Source organism: Uloborus diversus, chromosome 2 (genome assembly GCF_026930045.1).
Source record: "Uloborus diversus isolate 005 chromosome 2, Udiv.v.3.1, whole genome shotgun sequence".
Taxonomy (NCBI): Eukaryota; Metazoa; Arthropoda; class Arachnida; order Araneae; family Uloboridae; genus Uloborus; species Uloborus diversus.
The window spans coordinates 208,041,337-208,067,704 of record NC_072732.1 but is presented as its reverse complement, the minus strand read 5'-3'; the positions used below and the strand labels follow the sequence as shown (position 1 = coordinate 208,067,704).

The following is a 26,368-nucleotide window of genomic DNA, read 5'->3' as shown; positions in this document are numbered from 1 at the left end:
TCATGCAACGAATACAAAACGTGGTGTGACAGTCACCAACGGTCACCATGTGCCTTATGAAGGATTTTTTTTTTAAATGACTGCTGCGGATGATCTAAACACGAAGAAGCTAAACTAAATTAACAAGGAAAAATTCCACTGGAAGAAACTAAATTAAGAGCTAAGCTGGAAGACGCTGTGCCTACTACATGCCTTCTTTGCTGCCCCCCCCCCCCTCCGATCAAGAAAACCTGAATAAGCAATGATTAGAAAAAATATTAATTACGTACCCTACATGTGCAACTGCTGAAAATCCCCTAACCACATGGTTCATTAAAGTAATATTTTATTAAAATTTGCGCCCCAAAAACTTCGATGCCCGGGGCCACGACCCCAAAGAACCATGTGGTAAACAGCTGTCGATATCTTTGAGTTCATTGTAACACCTTTAGACTATATGTAAATATAGGCGAAGTAAATCAAACAAAAAGGTCAAACCGAAACTATTAGGGGAACAAAACAAAGCACTTTCATGACCTACGATTAGGGGTGAAAAAAAAGCACCATTACCTTTTCACCAATCGCATCTTCTCATCTTTGGGCACGAATTAACCCCTGAGCTCGTCATCTTGGTCGGAGAGTGTGTTTGATGGTCGCGCGTGCCGAATAGGTTAACAGTCGCTCCAGAAACTGGATCTGTGACATCATTTCCCTCCCCCTTCCTCCTCCTTTTGTGTGTTGCTCGGTTTTCTTTCGCTTTTTTTCCCCAAATTTATTCTTTCCTCGTGTAGATGAGTGGGCTGGTCACGGCCGAAGAAGAACGGGAAGAGCCAATGTCAAGGACGGAAACGATGCAGGAAAGGAACATACCGCTCTGCGCTTCGGTGAAGTTTAGTTGTAAATTCGAAGTTTGTCAGAGAGGTCAAGATTTTATTGGCGTGGGCATTCATTTTCATTCTGAGTGCTGTTTATTTTTTAAGGAATACACTCTAAACTCTTATCTGCCTCAAAACCCGCCTGGAGCTTATTTATTTACGTGTCTTGCAATTCGTATACGAAACTTGTAGATATATACAGTAGACAGAGCTACTTATAATTGACTCCAATACTCTAGTTTAAAAACTAAGGCGAATAATGCAAAAACAAACCTTGTTACAGAAACACTTCGAGCTTTATACACTGTTTTTTTTTTTTTTTTTTTGGCCGTTTTATGTATGAACACTTCATCATACGCAAATATATCTACTGCGATAGTCCTGTTCCTGGTAGACTAAACTCTCACAGCATTTTGACGGTATTGACATAGTGTAACCTTTCCTCAGGGGTGCCCACCGAGGGAGGAGGGTCATGGTACAGACTGAGCCATCGAATTTTTTTTTTTTTTTTTTGGAGAGGGGGAGTGCTCGTGGTGTTGGGGTTGCACCTTTGCTCTTAGGAGGGGGTGGGCACCATTGCTTTCCGAATGCGGATAAATAAAAATCATGTATTGTTGTCCCATTTCATATGTGATTATGCACAACTACGTTCGAGGATCGCACGTGCTGTCGCTCTCGATGGCGTTGCACAATTGGGTTTGACAGCAACTGGACTATAGTATTGATGCGTATTTCACGTGGTCAAGGATTCACACTTAGAATTTCTGAAAGAGCTGCGAATAAACTCAAATAGTTTCTGTCGTTAGTGAAGGGTGCGTTTTTGGTGCATTTGTCGTTTTTTATTTTTTATTTTTTTACTACAGAAATTTGCAAGCCCGGGAGGAAATTAGGAACAGAACTCTGCATCTTTCGAGAGCGTAGGTATTCAAAGCACAGACGATTCTCTCATAATTTATTAAACGTTCTTGAAATGCTAGATCGTGTGACACAGAAATTTCAGATTCAACCAATTTCCTGTGGCACAATTGAGCTCCCAGAGTGTTTGCTACTGACTTCAGTGACTCTTACCAGTCAACTACACGGTAGTGTAATATGTTTTGAAAAAAATAAATAAATTAGCAATCGAAAGAGCAATGTAAAACATGTTTCTGGAAGCATTAAATATTTGTCCTCTTGTTCCCCCGTCATCGAAATATGAGGTCTCAAAGTCTGCAGAAAAAGAAAAGTCGCCAAACTTAGCCAGTTTCAGTGAGTAATGGAAGACATCTTTCACTCGTTTAAGATGGATGCGGTTGGTGGGATGTCATGATCAATTTCTCGCCAAATTTGGTATTTTTCTTAAAATTTCGGCAGACCTAAAGAATTTATCTCTTGATAACGATAGGACGATGGCGGATTATTTTGGCGTTAAAAATATCTGAAGATGCTCTTTTGATAGCTACCTATTTTAACGTTTTTGACTATTACACTACTCGTGTAACCCTGGATAGTACGTGAATCGGTTCTTCTGATCTAGTTCAGGAGACTTCTTCCTGTGCCAGTGACTCCACCCACCTGCGGTGTCCAGTTCTTTAATGCATATGACCTAGGGCATAGTTTATCAACGTAAAGGAACGTTGATATGACCTGGTGATCATTTTGATTTGCAAGTTTGATGTCTTCCCTGAGTTTTCGTTAAAGATCATTCTGATGAACGAGGACACTCCAATAATCAAAGGGAACAAATAAAGAGTGTGTCTTTTATTGAGAGATCCGTTTTACATGTGTCAGTGGCGTAGCTAGACCCGACTTTCGGGGGGGGGGGTTACTTCTTTAATATATATATTTTATATTTACTTGGCTTTTTAGTTTTGCTGCGTTGCGCATCTATGGGCTCTTGGTGTGTTCTTTTCAATATTTTTCACTTTTATTATTATTTTATATATATATATATATATATATATATATATATATATATATATATATAATCGCTTGGAATTTTTTCCTTTTCTTCCTTTTTTTTCTTTCTCTTCTCTCTTCTTTTTCTCTTTTTTTTGAGACTAACTTTTCGGGGGGGTTTTGTCCCCAAAACCCCCCCCCCTTAGCTACGCCCCTGACATGTGTTGTTGCTGTTGATGGACACCTGGACATTTTTTGCGAGTTTCAACTTTACAAACATTGTTGGTTATGTGTTATTGCTACTGGTGAAGAACAGGATTATTATAGCAGGCAACTTTCAATTATTGAAGCATGGAACAGCTTAATCGAGTTAATGCTTTTAAAGCAGACTGAAATATCTCTTTTAACAAGTAATCCTTAAATTTAAAACGTGCTATCTGACCGAATTTTTTTTTTCTTTTTTTCAAAATTTAATTTTTTTAGGAACTATTTTTGTTAATTTTATTATTTCTGCGATCTGTTGGAATTATTTACTCACAACTCGGGTTTATTTTACTCCTCATACTGATGAGTTTTTTACTTAGGGGTCGTCCACAAATGATTTCACACTTTAAAGGGGCGGGATAGTAAAATTATGACAGTTTGTGACGAGGGGGAAGGAGGGGGTCACAAGAAGTATGACTTCATACAGTTTTTATAGCAATGTGCTTTAAAAAAATAGCATGACATATGACAAGGGGAAAGGTGAAAAGTGACATTTGGTGATAAAGAGGGAGGGAGCTATACTTGTTGAAATAAAACGACACCATGTACGGACAGCCCTTTTTTATATAACTCGCACATGTTTTGTTTCTATCTCCTTTTCTCTCCTATTCCCCCAATCTGTTAATTTCATTTCTTGATTTATTTTGTTCCATTTTTACCTCACCTTGATCTTAATCAGGAAGTTGTCTAAAAATAAAAATAATAATAAACTCTCCAAGCAACTGAAGTCATTTATATATTCCTTCGTGTTTCACTGAGAAGACGTCACCTACTCTCGAACGCAGCTGTCCCCACTCACGAGCTTCGTCGGCGGTGACTCATTCGTAAAAATAAACATTTATTTCGGAAGCAGGTTTGTTTACCTCACATATCAATGCTGCAATTGTACAAACAACGGCAAGCTTGGAATTGGTTTTTAACTTCCGTGCTTAACTATCCATGGAAGTATCTATCGATCATGACGTCATATACCGTAAGCACTTGCTATTGGACAAAACAATAACATGTGAGGTCATTGCTTTTAGTTGTGATCTAGAAACAAGTCTTCGCCTCGCATAGCATGTTCAGGCAGGGGCGCCCTAAACTTTTGGGAAGACGGAAATTCCCAATCTGTATAATGGAACCCCAAATTTTGCCGAATCAATTTCCAAATTTTGCCAAATGATAGTAGTTTTGCCGAATGGAACTCATGATTTCGTCGAAAGATGATAATTTTGCCGAATGGTACTCCAAATTTCGTCGAATGATGATAATTTTGCCGAATGGTACTCCAAATTTCGTCGAATGATGATAATTTTGCCGAATGCAACTCCAGATTTCACCGAATGATGATAATTTTTCCGAATGGTACTCCAAATTTCACCGAAGAATGATAATTTTGCCGAATGCAACTCCAAATTTCGCCGAAGAATGATAATTTTGCCGAATGGTGTTCCAAATTTCGTCAAACAATTATAATTTCGCCGAATAAAATTTCAAATTTCACGGAATGATGATAATTTTGCCGAGTGGTACTCCAAATTTCGTCGAACGATGACAATTTTGCCGAATGCAACTCCAATTTTAGTCGAATAATGATAATTTCGCGAAATCATCAGACAAAATTTGTCGAATAAGGAAATGTTTGGAAAGTCAGTGACCTCCCGTGATTTCTTATGGAGCGCCCTTGTGTTCAGTACACTTGAGGAAGATATATATATATCTTCCTCAACCAATTTCAAACAATCCTGCTACAAACCACTTACTTACCTGATACCTTTGAGCAAGTATCAGGTAATTCAAACTATTTGTCCAGTTTTTAAGTGCGATTCAGGAGGCAATCATTTTGACTTTTTTTTTTTTTTTTTGAAAGTAAAAATAAAAATTTACTTATAAGAAACGCTGCGAAAGTTGAACACGATGCAAAATATTTTTCTCAAAGAAAAAAAAAAATAATCTCACTGTTTCAGACACAACAGAGAATGTTGTTTATATTGATCTTATTGATAAAAAACTTTTTTTTTGCATACCATGTTAAGCGATTGATTTCATGTAGTTCAATCAATCAATCAATCAATCAATAAATAAATAAATAAATCAATAAATCAATATATATATATATATATATATATATATATATATATATATATATATATATATATACTGGTAGTTATCAAAATAATGGAAACACTGTGGGGCAAATGTGTTGGTAATCACTACACTGTTAAAACTACAGGATGCATTCGGTACCTATCAGGGGAGAAACGCTTGTTCACCAGCGACACCCAATACGGAACCCAGGGAGGCTAAAAGGAAGGAGCCTCATCTCCTTTGTCAGCGGGGCGAAAAAGTGACCGGATTATTCCATCGCCACTCGTGGCGCTAGTGGTCCATCTCTCGCAGTTCGCTCTCCCGATTTAAAGGGAAAAAGGAGATTTCGCTTGACCGACCCCGAGTATTCGACTGGGTGGATGCCGGCAGTTAACTAGTTTGGGGCCATTGATAAGAAAAATTTGTTGAAACTCAATAATATCGCGCGGTCATCACGATGGACCTAAAATCACTTTCTTTCTAGTATTTGTTCTAGAATTTAGACATCAATTCTGTGTTTTAGCCATTAGAATTATTATTTTTATTAATTTTATGAGTTTCATTAAGTTAGATTTCACGTACCACAGTTGCTTAGTTCTTTTACTCCAATCAATTTATTTAATTACTTCGATCAACCTTCTCCCGCTCCCCCCCCCCCCATAAATTTTGCGTGATATAAGCTCATTTAAAATTAAATATTTCACAGTAATATGTGCAACAATATTTAGTTTCCTTCTGTTTCCTTCCTTTAGTTTCCTTACTTTCCTGCTTACTTCTGCTGAAAAAGCCGGTTTTTTTTTCTTTTTTCTATTGGATTTATCTTTAAAAACGATAAGAAAAAAATCATTAATACTTTGAACATTGAGAAACACTGCTTTTTCGTTAGTTAATTACAAACAATTAAAAAAGAATCTTACAAGAAAGTGCTATTCAATTCAAGCGCTGATCTAGTTTATTGCTTATATTTATCAAGCTATGTTTCGTTTTCACTTACCATAATTACTTGGTTCTTTTATTCCAATATTTCGTTCTGTTACACCGAGTTTCTTTATCCTGCACCCTTCCCCCCCCCCTCACACACACAAATTTAGTGCGATATTAGCTCATATAACTTAATATATTTCACTGTATTATGTGCACTAAGATTTAGTTTCGTTTTTGTTTAATTAATTACTTTTGCTGAAATAACCTTTTTTTTTTTTTTCTTTTTTGTTTCGTTGGATTTATCTTTAAAAACGATTAGAAAAAAAATATTAATACTCTGTATATTGAAAAAAAAATTTGTTTATCGTTAGTTATTAGTGAACAATTACAAATAATGTTGCAAGAAAGTGCTATTTATTACAAGCGTTGATCTAGTTTATAGCTTATATTTATCACATTGTGTTTCGTTTTCACTTACCATAGTTACTTTCTTTCTCCCCTTTCCATACATAAATTTCGTGTGATATAAAGTTACATAAAACTTAATGTATCACATTTAGTTTGGAATTGTTGCTCTGCGCTCGATTTAAGTGAAATTTGAAGAAAAAAAAAAAGCAAAACATAAATATTTTGATGAAAATTATATGTTAAACAGTTCAATCTTAATTTCAATTGAATTCTCTACATGAGTGCGTTCCTGAGTTTTTCTACTACAGTGGAGTTTCTATTATTCAAGTTAAGCATATGTGAAATTTAATAAATAAGAAGCAAAAGGACATGGAAATATAACTAGAAGAAAACAAAATTAGTGATATAAATTCCAAACTTTAGTTGTTCATTGCTACTCTCTTTCTATTTTTTAAAATGAATAACTTTAAAATCAAGTCCTCTCATTTACTCTTAAAATTAAAAGCATAGTACTCAAAAAATTTACGAAAACCGGATCGTAATTTACGGGTTTTATTGGGAGAAAATGTTTTCAAAAGCCAGCTAAAATTATTTTTAGTTTCATGGCAAATGAGCAGAACAGCCATATCAAAAACAATATACAAAATAGAACACAAATTGCACAACACATAACAAGAATGAATGCTCGCTAAAGTCCGTAGCAGAAACACAAACACATCGAATGCAAAATATGCCAAAAACCTAGGGTGGAGTAAAGTAATCTATGCTTCTCTGAACAGCTTTCATGGCGAAAGTAGTTTAATACTTCCAAATATACAGGTGATAGTTTTTAAAACACACTTGTTCACAATGCTACGCTACGAGCGAAAAGATATAAACAGTGCGAGAGATGAAACTGAAGCGGCCTCTGGCGGAAGTGGAATTTTGTTGCCAAACTGCTTACATGGAGATTCGTCTCCTTCCTTTTACTCCCTGACGGAACCGAAATCGCACCTCTAAATAGGGTGAAAAACAGGCACCTTTTAAAAAATAGACAACTGGAGTGAAAAAAAGGAACCTTTGGAGAGAGAAATGGCACCCTTACTATAGATCCTCCTCCCCCTCCCCAGTATTGTGTGCGTTTTTGAATACAGGTTTTTTTTTTTTTTTTTTTTTTTTTTTTTAAAGTTTTGTTTTGATTTATGATATTCTTCGTTTTGGACATTTTTCACATTGAACTCGATACTGGAAATGATTAAAACATGTAATTACAGCATTTGATCATATTTCAGAGTTTTCAACATAGTTAAGAAGTGGTCATTGCTCTAACTCAGTGTTGCTCAACCTCTTTTGACTCACGGGCGCGGTAAAAGCAAATGAAAAACTTTGCGAACCAGTGAAATCTTTATCGTTTTCTTAAAAATTCATAAAATAAATAATATTAATAACTCTGGAGCCGTTAAAAACATGTGAAAAAATCAGAGTTCTGACGAGTTTTTTTTTTTTTTTTTTTTACAAAAAGTAATGTTAAGAATCAATAAAACAATAAATATCTACCCCTTTACTTGGTATCAAAGATCTGTCACCAATCGTTATAATTTAAAGACGAGTAATTATTTAAATAATGTGAGAAATTATACTTTTACTAAAACCTTGACGCATTCCGAAAATGAAGCATAGCTGTACTTATGGATTATTTACATGAAGAGCCAAAAATATTCAGGGATATTACAGTTACGGAAAACACAAAATCGTTTCATAAACGTTAATCAAGAGTAACAAAATAAAAGGCACATGAAGTTTTTCGATAGTTAAAAAACCAAAAGAAATTTATAACGCTATCCAGACATTAACCGCTAACAGGAAGTAATTCTAACACTTGAATGAAAAAGCCAAAAAAAAAAAAAAAAAGCTAGACTGAGAGAGATTTTTTTTCGCTAGCTTTCTGTTACAATCTACGTAGCACAAGAATCATTTTTATTAAGATTCTCTCTTGTTGATTATTGATATCTTATAGCTTTTTTTTTTTTTTTTGATCATTAATAAAAGCTGCTTATCGAGTACTCAAGAAAATGACAGATATTTTTAGTAGCGTTTTGAATGATGGAAATTTCACGATAGTAACGGTTAACGGAAACTAAAAGACAGTAACGGTAACTGAAAAGCAATTAATGCACTTTTAACCACTTAACTATGTTTGAAAGCCCTAAAAGCTACAAAGTGATCAAAAGCTGTACTTACTTGTAATTTCGGATAATTAATCCAAGAAAAATTGTGTTTAAATCCAATAGTGTACATCATTCAATGTGAAAGACACACAAACACAATCATCATTTGTCCGCCATATTGAGATGGTTGAATGTATGTCTAAGGCAAAAGCGCATGCGCAATGAGTCTTTTTTGTGATTGCATGCTGTTTCGGCTCCTCTGCTCTATTTTCTAGCTTGCATTGCACCTTCAGGCACTTTGGTATAACCTTAGAGGGAATATTTTCACTCGTCTGGAACCCCTGGTTATAACAGTGTACTCTGCCATAAATGTTCTGTTGATAAAGGTGCCTTCTGACTCTATTCTCTCACAATGGTGAATCTAGATGGTGATTGAGTTCTCTGGTCATTTTTGCTGACATTGTTCGCTTTTTAGACATTAGAATCCTCTTCAATACCGTCGGTTTCTTTTACTAAACTTCCCTTTGAGTCCACTATTTTGCTTTGCCGAGCTTGTCTTACCGCGCTGCGTGTATGCTGTCATGACTTTAGATACTGTGCCTCTAGAAACACCAAAAAGTTGAGATGTTTCAGTTACATTTGCTTCAGCTAGACGCACTTCAGCAATTTGGCCTCTTTTAAAATTTGAGAGGTCCAATATTTCATGCGCTTGAAAAAAATCCAAGACATCCAGAACTTCAGTTAATCCACCATTTACTACCAGAATATGTACATTGCTATTTATTTATTTAAAAAAAAAAAAAAAAAAACAGATATCTAGTTTTATTCTTTATTACGTACGAAGCACGTTCAAAAATGTCACTTTTATTCACAGGTGTTTCCATTATTTTGATAACTACATATATATATATATATATATATATATATATATATATATATATATATATATATATATATATATATATATATATATATATATATATATATATATATATTTATTTATTTATTTATTTATTTATTTATTTATTTATTTATTTATTTATTTATTTATTTGTATGTGAGTGTGTCTATATATTTAATAATGATACATTTCTCAAGTAAAAAGTGTCAGAATAATCTTTGGGAATTTATCAACATTGAGATTTTGATACCGTTTCAGTTATCTACCTGTTTTACTTCCAGATTTTGCAGGATCGAGTAGATGTCGGTAACATTATCAATCACTTACTACAGACAGATATTACTTTCTGAATTTATCAGGCCTTTTATCGTAGTTATCTCATTCGACTCAAAGCAGTTAAGGGTGTTCGACAAAACTTATGCTATCCCCAATAGTAAATATGGTGAGACTGTGATGAAGGAGTTGGAGAACCCTTAACAAAAGTTTTAATGGACATTCGCTTTAAAATGCAACGTTTAATTAATTTATGGAGAATTTTAAACCCTTATTTATATAATAAACGCTATAACCGCAATATGTGACATTTAACCCGTTTTATTCCAGTTTATTTATTTCTCTTAAATTTGAGAAGAATGTTATTTTTTATAGCTTAATTAAACCTTCAGCTGTCCTTTAAATAGGACAGTGGGATAAAATACGTTAACCTGAGTTTATGCTTCTAAAATGTTCAACTTTTTTTTTTTTTTTTTTTGTAATTTTTCGTTGGCAAACAAGTGACTTATTAGATACCAGCAAATTTTACTTTCATTTCTAAATAGCTGGTCAACTAAATTCTTCATAGTATAACACAATATTATTGACACAAAATCAAAAAAAAAAGTAAAAATATCATTTCGCCTTTTTTTTTTTTTTTTTTTTTGTAGTAAGTTACCGGCCTAAAGCCAGGGCTAAGGCAGAAATACTAAAGTGTGAAGGCAGAAATACTACAGTATGTGTTATCATTTCGCCTACTTAAATTATCGTTAATACCTTTATTCAGTGCGTATTTACTAAAATTGAAGTGGTCGGAACGGGCTGTGTTGCAGCAGTTAAATTTGGCTGCTGTTTTGGCAAAGCCTAAATAATTGACTTTTACAGAACAATATACGAAGCGAAAGGAAGAACGAAGTAAAGGCGTTCGAGGTTAACGCACCCCAAAACCCTTGGCTTTATGTCATATTGCCGATCCTAGCATGTTACTATATGCAAAGAAGAACTGTTCACTCTGGGAGTGAAAATTCTGCAAATGACATTTTCTAACGAAATTTTTTTCAATCACCAAATGAAATCGGATCAAATAATAATAATAATAATAATAAAATCGATAGTATCAAGTTGTAGCAAAACAGCCGATCGGTTGAACTATTTGCGCAAATCCATAGCAAGCTTGAATTATATTACAATTTGCTTCAATGAAAGTACTGCAGAGTCCTACCCTGTGTAAAACATTAAGAAACAAAAAAGTACAGAGAAAACTGAAGCTATATCTCTTAAAGGACACAACAAAATCATAGCGCTTTAAAGAAATAAAATCATTTCTTTTCATTTAAAAAGAGGCTCCTGGTAGCTCCGAAACACGCGTCTGCAATGCTGTTATTACAATTTGCGAATTTTGAACTTTGACTATCTTTAAATCAAAACAGTATTAAATACCAGATTCAAAACAATGCCAGAACAATGTAAAACACGCACTGAACACTTGTGAACAAGTGGTTTCACGTATTTGGAGCAAGCGCGGATGCAAAGGGTTATAAGGGTCATGACCCCACTATAAGAGACTAGGTAGCTTAAGTTGCGTTATTAAAGCGAAAAAATTCCGCCCCAGATTCCCTATTTGTACCTGAATGTTGTACTTATACCCCCTCCCCTTCAGATGATGACCCCCTCCTCAGCCAAAAGCTTGATCCACACTTGATTTGGGGGTAGTCATAACCAGGCCCGACCAGAGGCCATATCAGCCTAGTCGGAAACAAGGGGCCCGGGCTTTGGGGGAGGGGCCGCGACACTAACGCAAAAAAAAGGAAGAAAGAAAAGAAGGAAAGAAAAAAGTAAGAAAAAAAGGAGAAAATTGGGGGGGGGGGGTGATTCCGAATAAGAGAAAACGTAAAGAGAAAGTAAAATTTACTCTTTTGATATTTACTGTTATGGAACTTAAAATAGGGTTAATCGTTTTCTAGTAAGTAGTTTTGATTTTTTTTTCTTTTTTTCCCCACTTTTTTTCTTCTTTTTCCCCTTTTCTTTTCTTTTTTTCCTTCCTCTTTTTCCTTTTTTGAGGGTTGGAAGGAGCCCGGTGACATAACTGACAAGGGGCCCGCCTTGGCTCTCTGCGTCCCTGGTCTTAATTAACGTACTTTTGGGGGGCCCTTTGTCCAACGCAAACTTTTTCCCTGTGCAATTTTGGATCACCTGAACTTCAGAGGAAAATTCCCAGAAAATGAGCCGAAAAAGGCTAATTCGAAGCCTCAGGTCTGCAATTTATTTTGATATGAAGCTTCAAGCAATTAAGAAAAGCGCCTCAAGAAATGGGGATCGTGCCCCGAACACATATCTCACGGTTAAAGAGCATGACACGCATCTGGAATACGTGACAGCCCCTCTTGAATAAATTTCCTCCTCGATTCTCGTGCCGTCAAGAGCAGGTGTCGGCCCCACAAACGATAAGGGGGTGATATAACTCACGACGCAAATTACAGGTGTCGTCCGACTTATGAAAAACCGCTCGAATTTCCTCGAAGCGTTAAAAGGGTCAGAGTTTACGTTCGTTTTCTGACTCAGCTCAAGGAAGGAGTGAAATAATAAGTTGCTGTTTGGACATCTTCAAGAACAAGAAACAAAATTGCACTTTGCTGCTGCTGACTTAATGGATGTCCAGTTTCTTTTTCTTTTCTTTTTTTGGAGGGAGAAAAGAAATGACGCAGTGAGAAGCGCAAAGGAATGTTAGTTCCAAAATTAATACATTTGAGTTAAGCAGTACAAATAGTAGGAGAATCTATCTTCTGCATTGGGGAAAGGGATGGTACTAGGTAGGTACCATGGTAGGTGCAGCTGTACAGCATGATGTCGAAAAAAATTTCAATAAAAACCAGCTTACCTAGGATTTGAACTTAAAACGTGTTTTATTCAAAACTTTAAAAAGCCCACTTACATCCCTTTGCTTCTCACCGCCTCAAATGTTTTGTTACCTCAATATATGACCCCCCCCCCCTCCGCAACTACGTAGTAAGAGTGTTTTATAATTATTATTAAGCATCTGTTAATGTACATACTTCAGGGGAAAAAATCAAAAAGGAATTTATATGTGTTGGCTTTGTACACTAAATTTTCATGAGTTTTAGAACCAATAACCTGTTATTCCAATCGAACGCGGTTCAAATGGTACAGAAGTGTAAAACATGAGTTTGTTTGGCATCGAGGGTCGGTTACTTACCCCAGAGAGGGAGGAGTCGCTGTCCACGTCCGAGTAAAAGGTGACATGCCGACGAGGCAGCTCCACGGAAGCGGGAAATGTAATGCCTTCCGGTTCCGCATGCCTGAAAATGAGAAACACAAATCAATGTGTAGTTAATATTGATTTTTTTTGTAAAATAGACACATGTAAAATACACGAAACAGTTTGGCTACATAATGGAAGAATTCACCTGTTAATGAAAGGAAAAGTTGACCCAAACAGAAGAATCAAAGATGGTTTTTGATTTCAATCTTTTCCAATCAGTTTAACATTGATGATTTGAAAGAACCGAAGAACCGAAGATAAATCTACGGTTTTAATTTTCACTAGCTTCCATTTCGAAATCGGTCAAAAATTGAAAAAAAAAAAAAAAAAAATCCTCGCATTTTCATACGTAAAAAGTAATCTCAAATAAGAAGTTAAATCTGTTTTGCCTTCATACAGCAAAACAAAATAAACAATCCCCTCAATGCCCACCCAGGAGAGGGGAGTTATGGCGCAGACTGCGCCATTAAAATTTTTAGGGGGGTTGTTTTAAGGGGTAATTTTTCCTTTTGGGGGGGGGAACCCTTGCTTTTGGGATGGGTTTCCGCGATATTTAGGGGGTGCGCCTTTGCTCTTAGGGGGAGGGGTGAGCACCACCCCTGCTTCATATTCTATTCTTTATTATAAAGTGATCTTAAAGCGTATGTAAAATTTATTTTGTGTTGATATTAAATTCATTTGCAAAGTGATCTTAAACATGAAGATGGAAATGTTTTGTGCTTTAGCATCTTATTCGCCATAGTTATAAAGTAATCTTAAATCGGCAGTCAGTTATGTCTTATGTGTGATAATTCCGGTATTATTTTCATTGTTATGAACTGAGCTAAAGTAGGAATTTAGTCTGTGTTTTATCTCTTGGCATTGTATTCATAGGTATGGAGTGATCTTAAATCTAAAACTAATTACGTTCTTGTGTACACTATTAAATATTGAATTTATTAGTGCAAAGTGTTCTGAAAGCGGAAGATATGTCCTTTTTTTTTTTTGCTTAGCCAAGGGGATTCTCAAAGTTTTCGGAATCGCGGCAATCTTTTACTATCTAGAATTTTCTCACTACACCCCAATTTATCTCTACTATATACTTACGTACGTAGATATTGATACCGTGGCCACTTGGTGGCACTTCTCAGCTCTGCCCGCGACACTCCAAGGAGCAGCGGATCCCACTTAGGGAAGACTTAGCCATTTTATTCACAATTTTAAAGTAATCATAAATCGGAAATTTATATATTATAATACATACATTGTTGTAACCAGATCTTAAAACGGAAGTAAGTTCCTTCTCTGATTTCAATAAAAACATTCTTAATATAATAGGATCTTCCGTACAAAGTAAAGTCTATTTAGCACGAAGGCCTCCCTCCACCCAAGAGCAAGGGCACCCCCCCCCCTGAAATACCACAAAGGTCCTACCCTAAGAGCGAGAACCCCTCCCCCCCAAATAATTAAAATACATAACTGAATTGAACTAACTTGATGTGAACAAGGGGCACGCTGGAAAATCTGGTTCTCCTTAGGGCGAGGGCGGCGAAGGGGGAGGAGGGCCTGGGCTCGCCCCACTCCGAACCAGCACCGGGCGCCGATGCTGAAACCAAACAAAAACATTAAAAACGTGTCGTGGACGTAGTTCAATATTATACAAAAATGCATCGTCTATTTAATATACCATAAGACATAAAAACCAATAAATCATGCAAATACTCAATTCCTTAAAAACTTTTTAATACATTATATACATTCTATATCTAAGAAACTGCTGTACATATTTATTCATGGAATATTCTGCATTACTTTTCAGCAAATTTTGTGACACAAATTCATAGTCTTTCTGCTTTTGATCCTCAATTATTTCCGTCTACGTACTGAAACTCTACTAAAACTGTGGGGTAATGTAGTTTCTGTATCCAAGGTACCAGGAGCGCAACGAAAAGGGAGGTTTTTTAGGTGACCCCCAGATCCCTCCGTTTTCACACGTATTGCCAATACTACGAGCAAAATAGAGATTTAGTCGGCTGTGTAGAGTAGTGGTAAAGCGTTAACATCATATACCTTTGAGTTCTGACTCACAGAAGATAACAGTAATATCTCTGTGGTATGAATAAATCCAGGAAGAACGCTGTGATTGTGGATCGGACGCGAAAGCGGAGGCCTCTGTGTTAGGATAGGAGCCTAATACCGCCAAATAACCACCAAGTGAATCAGTGGATCTGAAAGTTCTACGGTCGGTTGCTAGCATTTACAATACATTCAGAGTTCTGTGACTTTGCCTCCACTTCCGAACAAAACCTAAATTGTGGAAGTTAAGATAGGAGGCACTGCCATCTATCGGTCGATACTGTCGCCAAATTCTTGCCCTATGTCTGTCATTCAGATGATCTCTACTTATCTAGTCGTGCTAAGAGGTGGGGAGCTGTTGGATAAAAGGATTACGGACTCGATGTGAGCCTCACAGCGTACATTATACCAATGACAATAGACATTTTACAAAAATGGGGGAATGGGAATCATATTGTTGTATCATGCCGCCCACGCAGTGTTAAGATCACACCCTACTTCTGCTACAAGCAATGTTTAGTTTATAATAAAAAAAGTGATGAGTCCTAAATTCCTCTCGACGCAGTATAGCCTATCAAGGCTCTTTTGCACCATAAAACACAATAGAACCAACCAACCTGAGCTTCTCAGAACTTATTTTTAAACAAAAAATAGTTTCAACTTAGTCTAAAGAGCAGAAGTCCATAAAGTTTAAAAGAAGACCAAAAGTTAATCTCCCTTGAGCTCTCATGCAAATTAAGCTCTAGGAAGAAGTCACGTGAAAAACAGAGTGTATTTTGATTTGAAACGTTGAAATGTTATTAAATCAAACAATACACGCTACAAATATATTCAAAAAAAAAAAAAAGTCATGCATCGAAAAAGGGTTTTTCTTCAATCCCTATAAGTACAGAGAACTTTGTATGCAGTAATTTAAAATTTTTGTACTTCATTTTCGTTAGATTTACAAATTCGACGAAATTTTATTCCTAAGACAACCTTTTATAAAAACTTACTGGGAGGCATTTTCCTATGAATACATTTTCAACAAAATCTTTTTTCCCCCTTTCATGAAATTAATGAATCATCAAATTGTTGACAATTGGTATTTCACAAGAGAGTGGGACTTGGGACAAGATTGGCATTTTTGAGTGTCTCCACACGCGTGGACAGCATGAAGGCTGTATCTGGCCGCAGTCCTCACCTGGACATGCCATTTAAAAAACAATAATTTATATCCATAACAATTTTTAAAAACAAAACAATGAAATGCTATTCGTAATCAAGGCTTACTGGTAGGCATTTTCCAATCAGGACATCTTCAAATAAATCATGGAGCCATTTTACTTTTTTTCAAAATTTACCTCCACACGAAACGATTCAAAATACGAGGCCATCCGAAGACAACAGACGGCCAAAAACGGCAAAGATCAGTTCTGTCTTGAACCAGTTTCTAAACATCGCCAGATGGCAGGTCGTACTGGAGAGCGAGGGCACAGATGACAAGCTGCAGTAATAAGTCTTTGAAATAAGGTAATTGCCCAGTTAAAAACCAGCCTCACTCACAATGAATCACTTCCTGGTTGGGGAGGGATAGAAGGACGGACGGACTTTCTTAACACTCCCTTCTCAAAGGACGGACAGGAGGGGGTTGAGCAAAACGTTTATTTACTACATAACAAGCAGAGAAAGAGAGCAAAGAGAAATATTTATCACTTCGAAATATATGCCAGGAAAGAGGCAGGGCCAACAAGAGGTCAAGTCGGAAACTAGGAACCCGGTGCAGAATCGGAGTAGTATAAGTTTTATGGGGAGTTCTGATGTCCAAACTGACAAGGGGCCGATTTGGCTCTCGGCGGCCCTAGTAAGAGGATACGAAGAGGAATTACTTTGATTGAGATAAAATATATTTCGTGAAATGGTTTAATCAAAGAGCATCACCTCAGCCCAGGGGCACAGCGGTGGCGGCGCAAGGGGGGGGGGGTAAGCCTCCCAGAACCGTTACTTCCAAACCATTTTACCAATCCCAGTATGTTAGTACATGTAGTAAGAAGTGTTTTGAGTAACCCCTCCTCCCCTGCAGAAAATTCTGGTTGGCTAGTGGAGCGCATGCCCTATACACACACATACAAACATGCTCATTACACTCTTTCTACATAACAGTAAAAGCCTCGTTTATCAGGCCCCCGTTTATTCGGATCTCCGTTTTATCCGGATCAATTATGAAGAGTACGACACTTAAAAAATTCACTTAACGAGCTGATGTGTGCATCACATGACTTCCTTTTACTCCAATCTCATGTTATTTTCTCATTATTGGCAGTTTTAATATGATTCAATAGTTTACTCTCTAAATATCACCAACAGTGGCCAAATTGAAACCAGATTAAAAAAAAAAAAAATAAACTAAAAAAAATCGCCAAGCTGGCGACAAAACTTGGCGACCAAAAGACTGGCGATATATTGCCAAGTGTCCGCTAAATTATAACACCACGTGAGTTTACATCGAAATTAACAATGATTCCCCCCAAAAAAGGGCAAAAGACCCCCTTTGGAGCGTACGAATGCAACCAAAAAGGAAGGTGAACAACAAGACCACACTAGGAGTCTACGTACCAAATTTCAACTTTCTAGGACATTCCGTTCTTGGGTTATGCGACATACATACACACATACGCACATACATACGTACATACAGACGTCACGAGAAAACCTGTACGTTCCTAGGCGCATATCCACGTGTGGTCGGATTGAAAAAAAAACTCAACATTCATTTGGGGGTGAGCAAAATGGAAAATAAGGCCGATTTTTGGGTGAAAATTATTTCGCGAATACAATACTTCCTTTTTTGTAAAAGGAAGTAAAAATATTTCTAAATTATTAGAGAAAGAACGGAACTAAAAATGCTCCAAATATTAGCCTTTGATAATAACTACTGCATAGGTCATACAACACATTATGATAATCTAAGAAACAACATGGCGGGTTTATGTTGGCGGGGCGTTGATGTGATGATGTAGTAATGCTTGAGCGCAGTGCACAACTACGCATATGCCTCCACCATGCCCTTCTGGAAAAGGTAAACAATCCAACCATTAATGCTCCAAAGTGTCAAATCCGCTTACAAATTTAATAATGGATGACAAGCACTTTGACACTTCCGATGCTTCAGTGATTTGTAATGAAATTATCTCTGTTTAACCTCGCCATTTGCGATGTTATATTTCGTGGGGGTTGATAATTGACAATGTGTTTTAATTATTATTGATGCAATGAAGTGTCGTATGTGTGAGCAGTACATAGTCATTTTCATAATCATCAAATTTAGCCGTAAAACACTTACACAAAACATCAAAATTTGACAAATTAATTTCTCTTCCCTCCCTAGATTATCTCCAACTCTTAAAATTACTTGGTAAATTTGATGTGTAATGTGTTCATTGGCAATGTATTCATGAACACATGGGTAATGTGTTCATTGGTAAACCTATTTCTTTGAGGCTACAGAGATTCAGTCATTCAAGGTAACTTTGATGAACAATTTCTCTGTTTTAAACTGCCTCACTCATATTTCTATTGGTAAAAAACCGAAAACAAAGTCTTAAAGAATTGTAAAATTATTAGAAATTTTTAATAGCAGTAAATACCATTTAAAATGAATTATAAGTGCGTTATTTCACCTACTGGCATAAAACCGAAGAGAAGTTCGTAAAGTAAGGCGTAGTAATTAAAAATGAAGAAACAATTATAAAAAAAAAAAATTCAACAGTGTTATTTTGCCTATTCGTATAAAACGGAAATAACATTCCTAAAGTATTTCATAGTTATAAAAAATGAAATAATAGTAGATATAAAACCATATAAAATGAATTATTTACCTGGCTCGAAATTATCCTCTTACTTTGGGTAGCTTAGGGTATATGGGATGTGAGACAAATTATTTTAATAAAAGTTGCATAATTTTTAACCAGAAAAATTAAATTTATAAATGTTTAAATATTATCTTCATTTATATCATGTATTCAAGAATTTCTATGCGGAATATTACAATGTGCTACTATTTCTTGAAGGTATTCTAGAAATTCACCAAAACAATGCGTAAAATATGAAAAATGCTTCATGGCAAGCTAAAAAAATATAAAAAACCATCTCCTAATCCCCCGAAATTCTGCAAAATATCTGCGAGAACACGGCAAAGAATTCAACTGTGTTGCGAAATGGATGGTGTTCTACCAATGCTTATGACTCTTAAGACTTCAAGATAACTGTATATAACAAACATTTGCCCACAACTAACATAATGTCAAAAATAAAAGTCGGGTACGCCTCCTATCGAACCGCCCCACAGTGGGACGAAAGCGCCAAAAAGCGCTCTAAAGTGTTTTTAAATCTCTCTCGCTTGTTTGCTTACACAGGCATGTTATAATGGATTTTTCTCGATTTGTTTGGACTCAGGGTTCAAAGTTCGCAGGTTTACGAAGCTAATTCTATTTCAGGGTCTTTCTACAGACCATTTATGATTCATTAATATTAATTTCTAACAGGACATAAGATTACATTTTTTTGTAGAGTGTTTTGAAAAAAAAAAAAACTTTGAATTCCGAAGTTTTTGGTGCTGATCAAAACCGATTTTCGGTTTGAGAATTCGATTACTCATTTTTTTTCGTCCTATTACTATCGCTGGACACGAGATAAATTAAATATACCCACCTTTAACTAGAAAAAAAAATTATAGACTGCTTAAAAGCAATTTTTGTAAATTCCCGCACTCATGGTTCTTCAACTTTCTAAAGGCTCCCTTCAGCTTTGTAGCGGACGAAGGGCTCTAAAATTCCAGTTCTGAGTGCCTAAGAGGTAGGCATGTGCAAATTTATTCATCTGCAATTGGTTTAGTATAGGAAAAAAACTTCATTAATAAGCACTTTTTGGCGTTTTCGCCCCACTGTGCGCCCTGAACATATGTGTCAGTGAGAAGCAAAGGATGTAACTGGCAAAATTAAAAATTTGGAGATAACCAGTACAGATGGTAGGTGAACTCCTCCTCTGTCTTGGGGCAATTCTGCTGTACCGATTGATTTAGAAAAAAAATCAATGAAAGACTACCTAGGACGTTATCTTTATAGTCGTCTTACTCAACACTTGAAAATGTCCAATTACATCCCTTTGCTTCTCACTGCCTCATATATTTCCTCAACAGTTGTGAAAGATGGGAAAATAAATCATTGTCACACACCATTTATGGCATTTACATAATCTGATATAATCGAAGATTGTTTAATTGGGGAATTAGACTATACGCTTAACATAGTGTATCTCCTCGCTCAAATCTCCAGTTGAACATCGTATTCCTGAGTCAGAATGAATGATTTATTACCCAACACAATCAGCGCAGCTCTTCTATCACTCCCATCATGGATTTTAATTGCACGTAACAATTATCCATTTTAGTACATGATAAATTTCCTACAAAGCCAGTGTTAGAAAATGGGACGAAATTAACTATCATGGCGGAGGATAAACCTACCCTTATTACTTCATAAAAGAAATCAATCAATCAATCAATAATTTTGTTCGATACTCAAATTGATACAACTTTCGAAACTAAATCCCCTCTAGAATGAGGTTAACGGCACAGAAAAAGAAACTAGTATAATTATCATGCATTATTTCTTAGTAGAATCTAATCTACGCTTGATTTATCGTTTAGAAAATAATAACATATTTTTAACAATCTTTAACAGGATTTTACAGTCAAGAAGAAGGTACTCGTTAAAAAAAAAAAAAAATCTGATTTGGGACTGAGAAAGATTTCAAAGTATTTAACGATGTGTCGGGATCTTCATTCGCTTCAGTAGGCAAAGTTGAGCTTGATTATTTTCCGGCTATGTTTCGAACGAACTCAATGTTTTGCATATTACGATTTCCTATGTGGAGAACTATGAAATCCGTGCCATTTTGCATTGTAAATGTAATACTTCACCTCTATTACATATATACCTTATTTTGCTATCTTAATCATTGTACGTAATTGTTAATTTCAAGAAATGTATTTGTTTCCCTAGCAATTGTCGAATAGTTTATTAAAACTTCATGGTGTTTGGCTTTTTGACCGTTCAGATTTTTCACGTCTATTGTGCTAATAAACAAGGTTAATGAAAAAGGTAACGAGCAGTTCTATTTTGATCCAATTTTAAAGACCAAATTTGTTAAGTTATTAGCGCAAAATGAATTCTAAAATCATTTAAAAGAATTATAGATAGCCGACTAACATTGTTTTGTTGCTGTCGGTATCTGTTGAAAATACAGGTGTGAAAACCTTTTTCACCTCTGTATAGTGATGTAAAATACCTGGGTATTTATTTTTAGAAGTAAATACCCAGGGTATATACCCGGGTAAATACCCATTATGGGTATTTACCCGGGTATTTATTTCAAAAATTTATATTCAACTAAAATACTTTTTTGTCTGTATTCCACTATGTATATATATAACCAACCGTATACAAAACAATAAATTTTTGTCCAATAATTGTATTTTGATCACATATTTAAAGGATTATTGGTCGAAACAACTTAGCAATCTAATATGATATTCACATTAAACGTGTTGGATATATGTATGTCTAATCAATGTCCTCATCTTTCTTTTTTATTTTTCACTTTTCAAAGCAAAATTTAAAGTTTTAAATACAAAGTGAGTGACAAACTAACGCCTCCTAAATACTAAATGCCTATTGCGTTCTCCCTTTTAACATAGAGCAAAATGATCCCTGTTAGCATAATTTCGGTCTTCTGGCTACTGCAAACTATTGAAGTTCGAAAGCATTAGAAATTAAAAGCGGAGGAAATAATTGGTTAACTTCTAAATTTAAATTTTAAAATTAACCAATTAACAATTTGATTTGAATTGTTTGGATCCATCGTCATAACAACACCATCCATGTTTGCAGTCAGATAGCGTTATTTGTGTATCGGCGGAGGATCACTTTTAAAGCAAATGTGATAGGCATTTAGTATTTAGGAGGCTTTGGACAAACTGAGCACAAATCAAAGCCAAAACTAACTAGTAGCATGATATTATGAAAAATCAAAGATGAAAAGTTTTGCTAGCGCCTTCTATGTGACAAAATTAAACTTAAATCCCTTTGCTTTACCCCATAAAAAATTAGATTATCCTGCTATCCTATTTAAGTTTCAGAATAGTTTATTCTAAATTCTGACAGTTTTTTTTGATAAGATTTCATTACGCCTTTAATTAAAAATATTTTATATATAAATTTTTATATTTTTAATCTTTCATTTTACAGTTGATGTTTTAAAAAAAAAATCATTACCTTTTGATACCACCTAAATTTTTTTTGGCAAAATGTGCAGTTACTAGGGGATTTACCCTGCCTTTGGATAAATACCCAAAAAAATATTTACCTTCATACTCAACATCACTAACTGCGTGTATTAAAAATAGTTCAAATAAATTTTCATCATGAAGTACCGGGGAGCAAATGCAAATAAGCAAGGCAACAGAAAACAATATTTTGACTTCTTTTTTTTTTTTTTGCTTATTAATGTAAAAACTTCTATATTTGCTACGTTATCACTTAAAAAGTAATAAAATAATTAAATAAATAACATCATAGTCTTAATAACTTCTCAGTAAATACTTCTAAGCATACCTCATGCATTCTTTTTTTTTTTTTTTCATTTTGGATATGATTAACCTAGATTGTGATTTTGAAATCCTGAAGTTCATCATTGAATTGCTTATACTTGTCCAATTATGACATTGAAAAGAAAGATTCTTTGTTTCACTATATGTTTCTTTCATAATTTCATCAAGTCTTCCAATAAAAATAATTTAAACTGTGTAATACATTATGTATGTATCAGTTTTACCAATTACTTCATATTTAGATTTAAAAAAAAAAAATCCGACTCACTTTTTGCATTTTTTTTGTAAAATACCCAGTTTTTGGATATTTACCCAGGCCTTGGGTAAATACCCAAAAAATATTTACCTACCCACTGGGTATTTACCCGATCCACATCACAACCTCTGTACAAACTCTTTGATTTCATATTTAAAAAATAAATAAATATAAATCAATATGCTCCTTGTCTCGAAAGATGAAAAAATGTATGTTCTATTTCTTTAATTTCAATTCTAAATATAAATAAGAACGATCCGTCTCAAAGAACTTAAAAGAAATAATTTAAATCCATTATAGTCATTATGTAAGCAACTTGATGAGAAGGAGAAAATAAAAGAAAAACAAATGTTTACTTTGGATCACGTCCAACGGAAAGAAAATGGGTGGATTAAAATAAAACAAAATACACATATTCGTGAAAAATTTGAATAAAAATCAAATCGTACGCGTTCGAAAGAAGCAGACACGTGAAGGAATAACAAGCGTTCGAATATGTAGATGTAGCCCATGAATAACAATGAACCAAAGTTTGGTCCGTAACCAGAGTTCGGTTCCTTTTCTTTTTTTGGAATGTTTTTCCCCCCTTTTTTCATCGTGAATGTTTTGTCAGATCAATCGTGAAAGCTTCCTCTCAGAAATAGAAGAGTATTTTTATGGTGATCATTATTATTGGGGGATAGAACAAAGATGGAATTCGATTTCATTCCATATTCCAGCATTACGGATACTCAAGAGGAGCATTGACGAGAAGCGTGCGATGAATTTCGAATGCATGTAAATTTGAAAGAGGAACAAAGAAGAAAAAAAGGATAAATAAGAACCAAACTTGTGGAAAAAAACTAATAATAATAATAATAGTTTTCTTTTTTTTTTTTTTTTTGATGAAGAAACAAAATATAATTGAATCTATAAGGTTGATATCTTCACTAATAATAAAGCTGACAGTTTCTGTGTCTGGATATCTGTCTGTCAGGATCTCTGTGACGCACACAGCGCCTAGACCGTTCGGCCGATTTTCATGAAATTTGGCACAAATTAGTTTGTAGCATGGGGGTGCGCACCTCGAGAACATTTTATCGAGTAAATTATTATAACGTGGATGAGTAAATTACCAAATTATCATAACGTGGAATTGTAACATGAGCGAGCAAATTGGCGAGAAATTCACCATCCATTATTTGTAAAAGTACAGGTGAACCAAATGACCTCTTAATTTTTTACTACGGGCAAAGCCATACGGGTACCACTAGTTAACAATGAAACTGGAATAATTTTGAATACTACCGTGGGAAGGTACACGGCAGTAACAACAGTAAATTTTATTATTATTATTATTTTATTTTTTTCGTTTTTATTTATTTATTTATTTATTTATTTATTTATTTGCATTTTTTTATCACCTATTGTTCGTTAGCTTTGTTTTACTTGTCTTGCTTATTTGGTTTCCGATGAAAAATAAAAGCAAAAAAAACGTCTAATTCCAACATTTCTCTATTGTCAGTATTGAATCCAAAACGCGTTTCGTCAAATGCATCGAAAACTCATTTCTCCTGTTACTGCTGTTTACCTGTCCACGATGGAATAATATTCTGCAATAGGGTAGTGCTAAGACTATATAATATTAAAATTGCTATTTCTCATTATTTTCAATATCAGTGAGTTCTATTATTAGTGTAAATTTTCGGGAAACAGCTATTTGACTACTAAATACTAGCTTATAATGGGGTCGTTTCCAAAATTTTAAAAGTTTTTTTTTTTTCTGAAAGAGCATGCTTAAAAACATAGGATCTGACCATTTTTTAAATAATTTATTTAAGTTTAATATTTTTAAAAAATTACTTAAATTGTTGCGCTTTCATTGTTTACACTTCTGTCGTGTGACATCACAAATGATGAAATGCAATTCAATGTTGCCATTCACAGAACAAAATATTTAATTCGCATTTTTACTCACGTGCATTGGCAACGATATGGTTGATAGCAAGCGTAGAGTGCAATTTTAATTCGCTGCTTGATTATCATAACGTGGAAATGTAGTAGAAAGATGCGGAAAATTTCATCATTTCTGACGTCATCAAGACTACTCCTTGTTTGAAAAATCGGACATTTTAAAATATTAATTTAAAAAAACTGTTGGGAAAAAGAAAGTATTTTTTGGGTACATGTTATTTTATTTATTTATTTTATTTTATTTATTTATTTATTTATTTATTTATTTTTTTTTTTGCTCATTCTATCCATTTCAATGACTAAAAGTAGTACTTTTGACTGAAGGAAACCACCCCATTGCTACTTGTTGCTTAATACTAATCCTTCGGTGTAGGCAACTAAGGAGGTGTTGGCTAACAAAACGAGCATGGGGGGAGCCCCAATAATATGTTCAGTTACTGTCCCTTACCGGAGCATGGAAAAACTACAGAGCTAATACAGTGAAACCTGTGTATAACAATACTGTTTATAACAATAGACCTGTCTATAACGATATTTTCCTTGGTCCCAGCAAAATGGCAGCATAAATAACCAAATTGTCTATAGTGATAACAATATTTTTTAGCCCCCAACAGTATCGTTGTAGACAGGTTTTACTGTAACTAAATGTTTATCTGCTTGATTGAAACTTAACTCGGGAGAAAATCGAAACCAAGTGAAAGTAGCAATGAATAATACTTAGTACTAAACCATATATCGGAAATAAAAGGAATTGTTCACAAAAGTAGAAAAGAGAGTCATTGTTCAATAGTTCGTTGACAATACTGGACCAAAGAAAGGAATTTTAATTAGATCGAAAGTGTTCTTGTGCACAATCCAATCCAGCATTCTACTGGCCATTAATGATGAAGTTCTAATGGTTAGATGGGGGTGATTACGTGAACCGGAAACACTGTTATTAATTTCACCCGCCCGGGTATTCTGGTAATAATGCATGCAGTCAGCTGCCTGGCAAATTTCGAATCCGTGGACGGAATTCTATTCAGTACACGAGCAGGCACTGGAAATGCAACAGAGGCACGCCATTGTAATATGTCAGGCTGAATACGTAATCGTTTATGCAATATGGTTTACTGATGCTGAGTAAAGTATTTGGGATTAGTGATATCAAGCAGGGTGCTTAGAATGGCGGTTACTCCGAGTATGGTAGGTAAGATAAATAGCTATTAGGAATGTACAGTAGCGTTTGGCAGGAGTGGCTCTCGCCAGGGGCGCAACAGCTAGGAGGGCGGCATTTCGACCGATTTAAGAAAAAAAAAGAAAAAAAAATTAATTTGAATTTTCACATTTTGAATTCAAATTATGTTTTTCGCAATCACGAGTGTGTGTAGGTAGGCGTGTGTGTTTGTATGGGGTATGTGTGTAAGCATATGTGTTTGTGTCTGTGTGCAGGCATGAATGTGTGGGTAGTTGTGTGTATGTGTGTGTGTGTGTGTGTA

The 26,368-nt window shown here is 35.0% G+C and overlaps 1 protein-coding gene across 1 annotated transcript in view; it reads right to left on the bottom strand.

The window, feature by feature from the left end:
- Window positions 1–26,368, bottom strand: part of LOC129216779 (rho GTPase-activating protein 32-like) — a 250,038-nt gene that overhangs the window by 154,822 nt on the left and 68,848 nt on the right. The window contains 2 exon segments of the mRNA XM_054850994.1: window positions 12,913–13,015; window positions 14,452–14,563. Of these exon segments, the coding sequence (XP_054706969.1) occupies window positions 12,913–13,015; window positions 14,452–14,563 (215 nt within the window).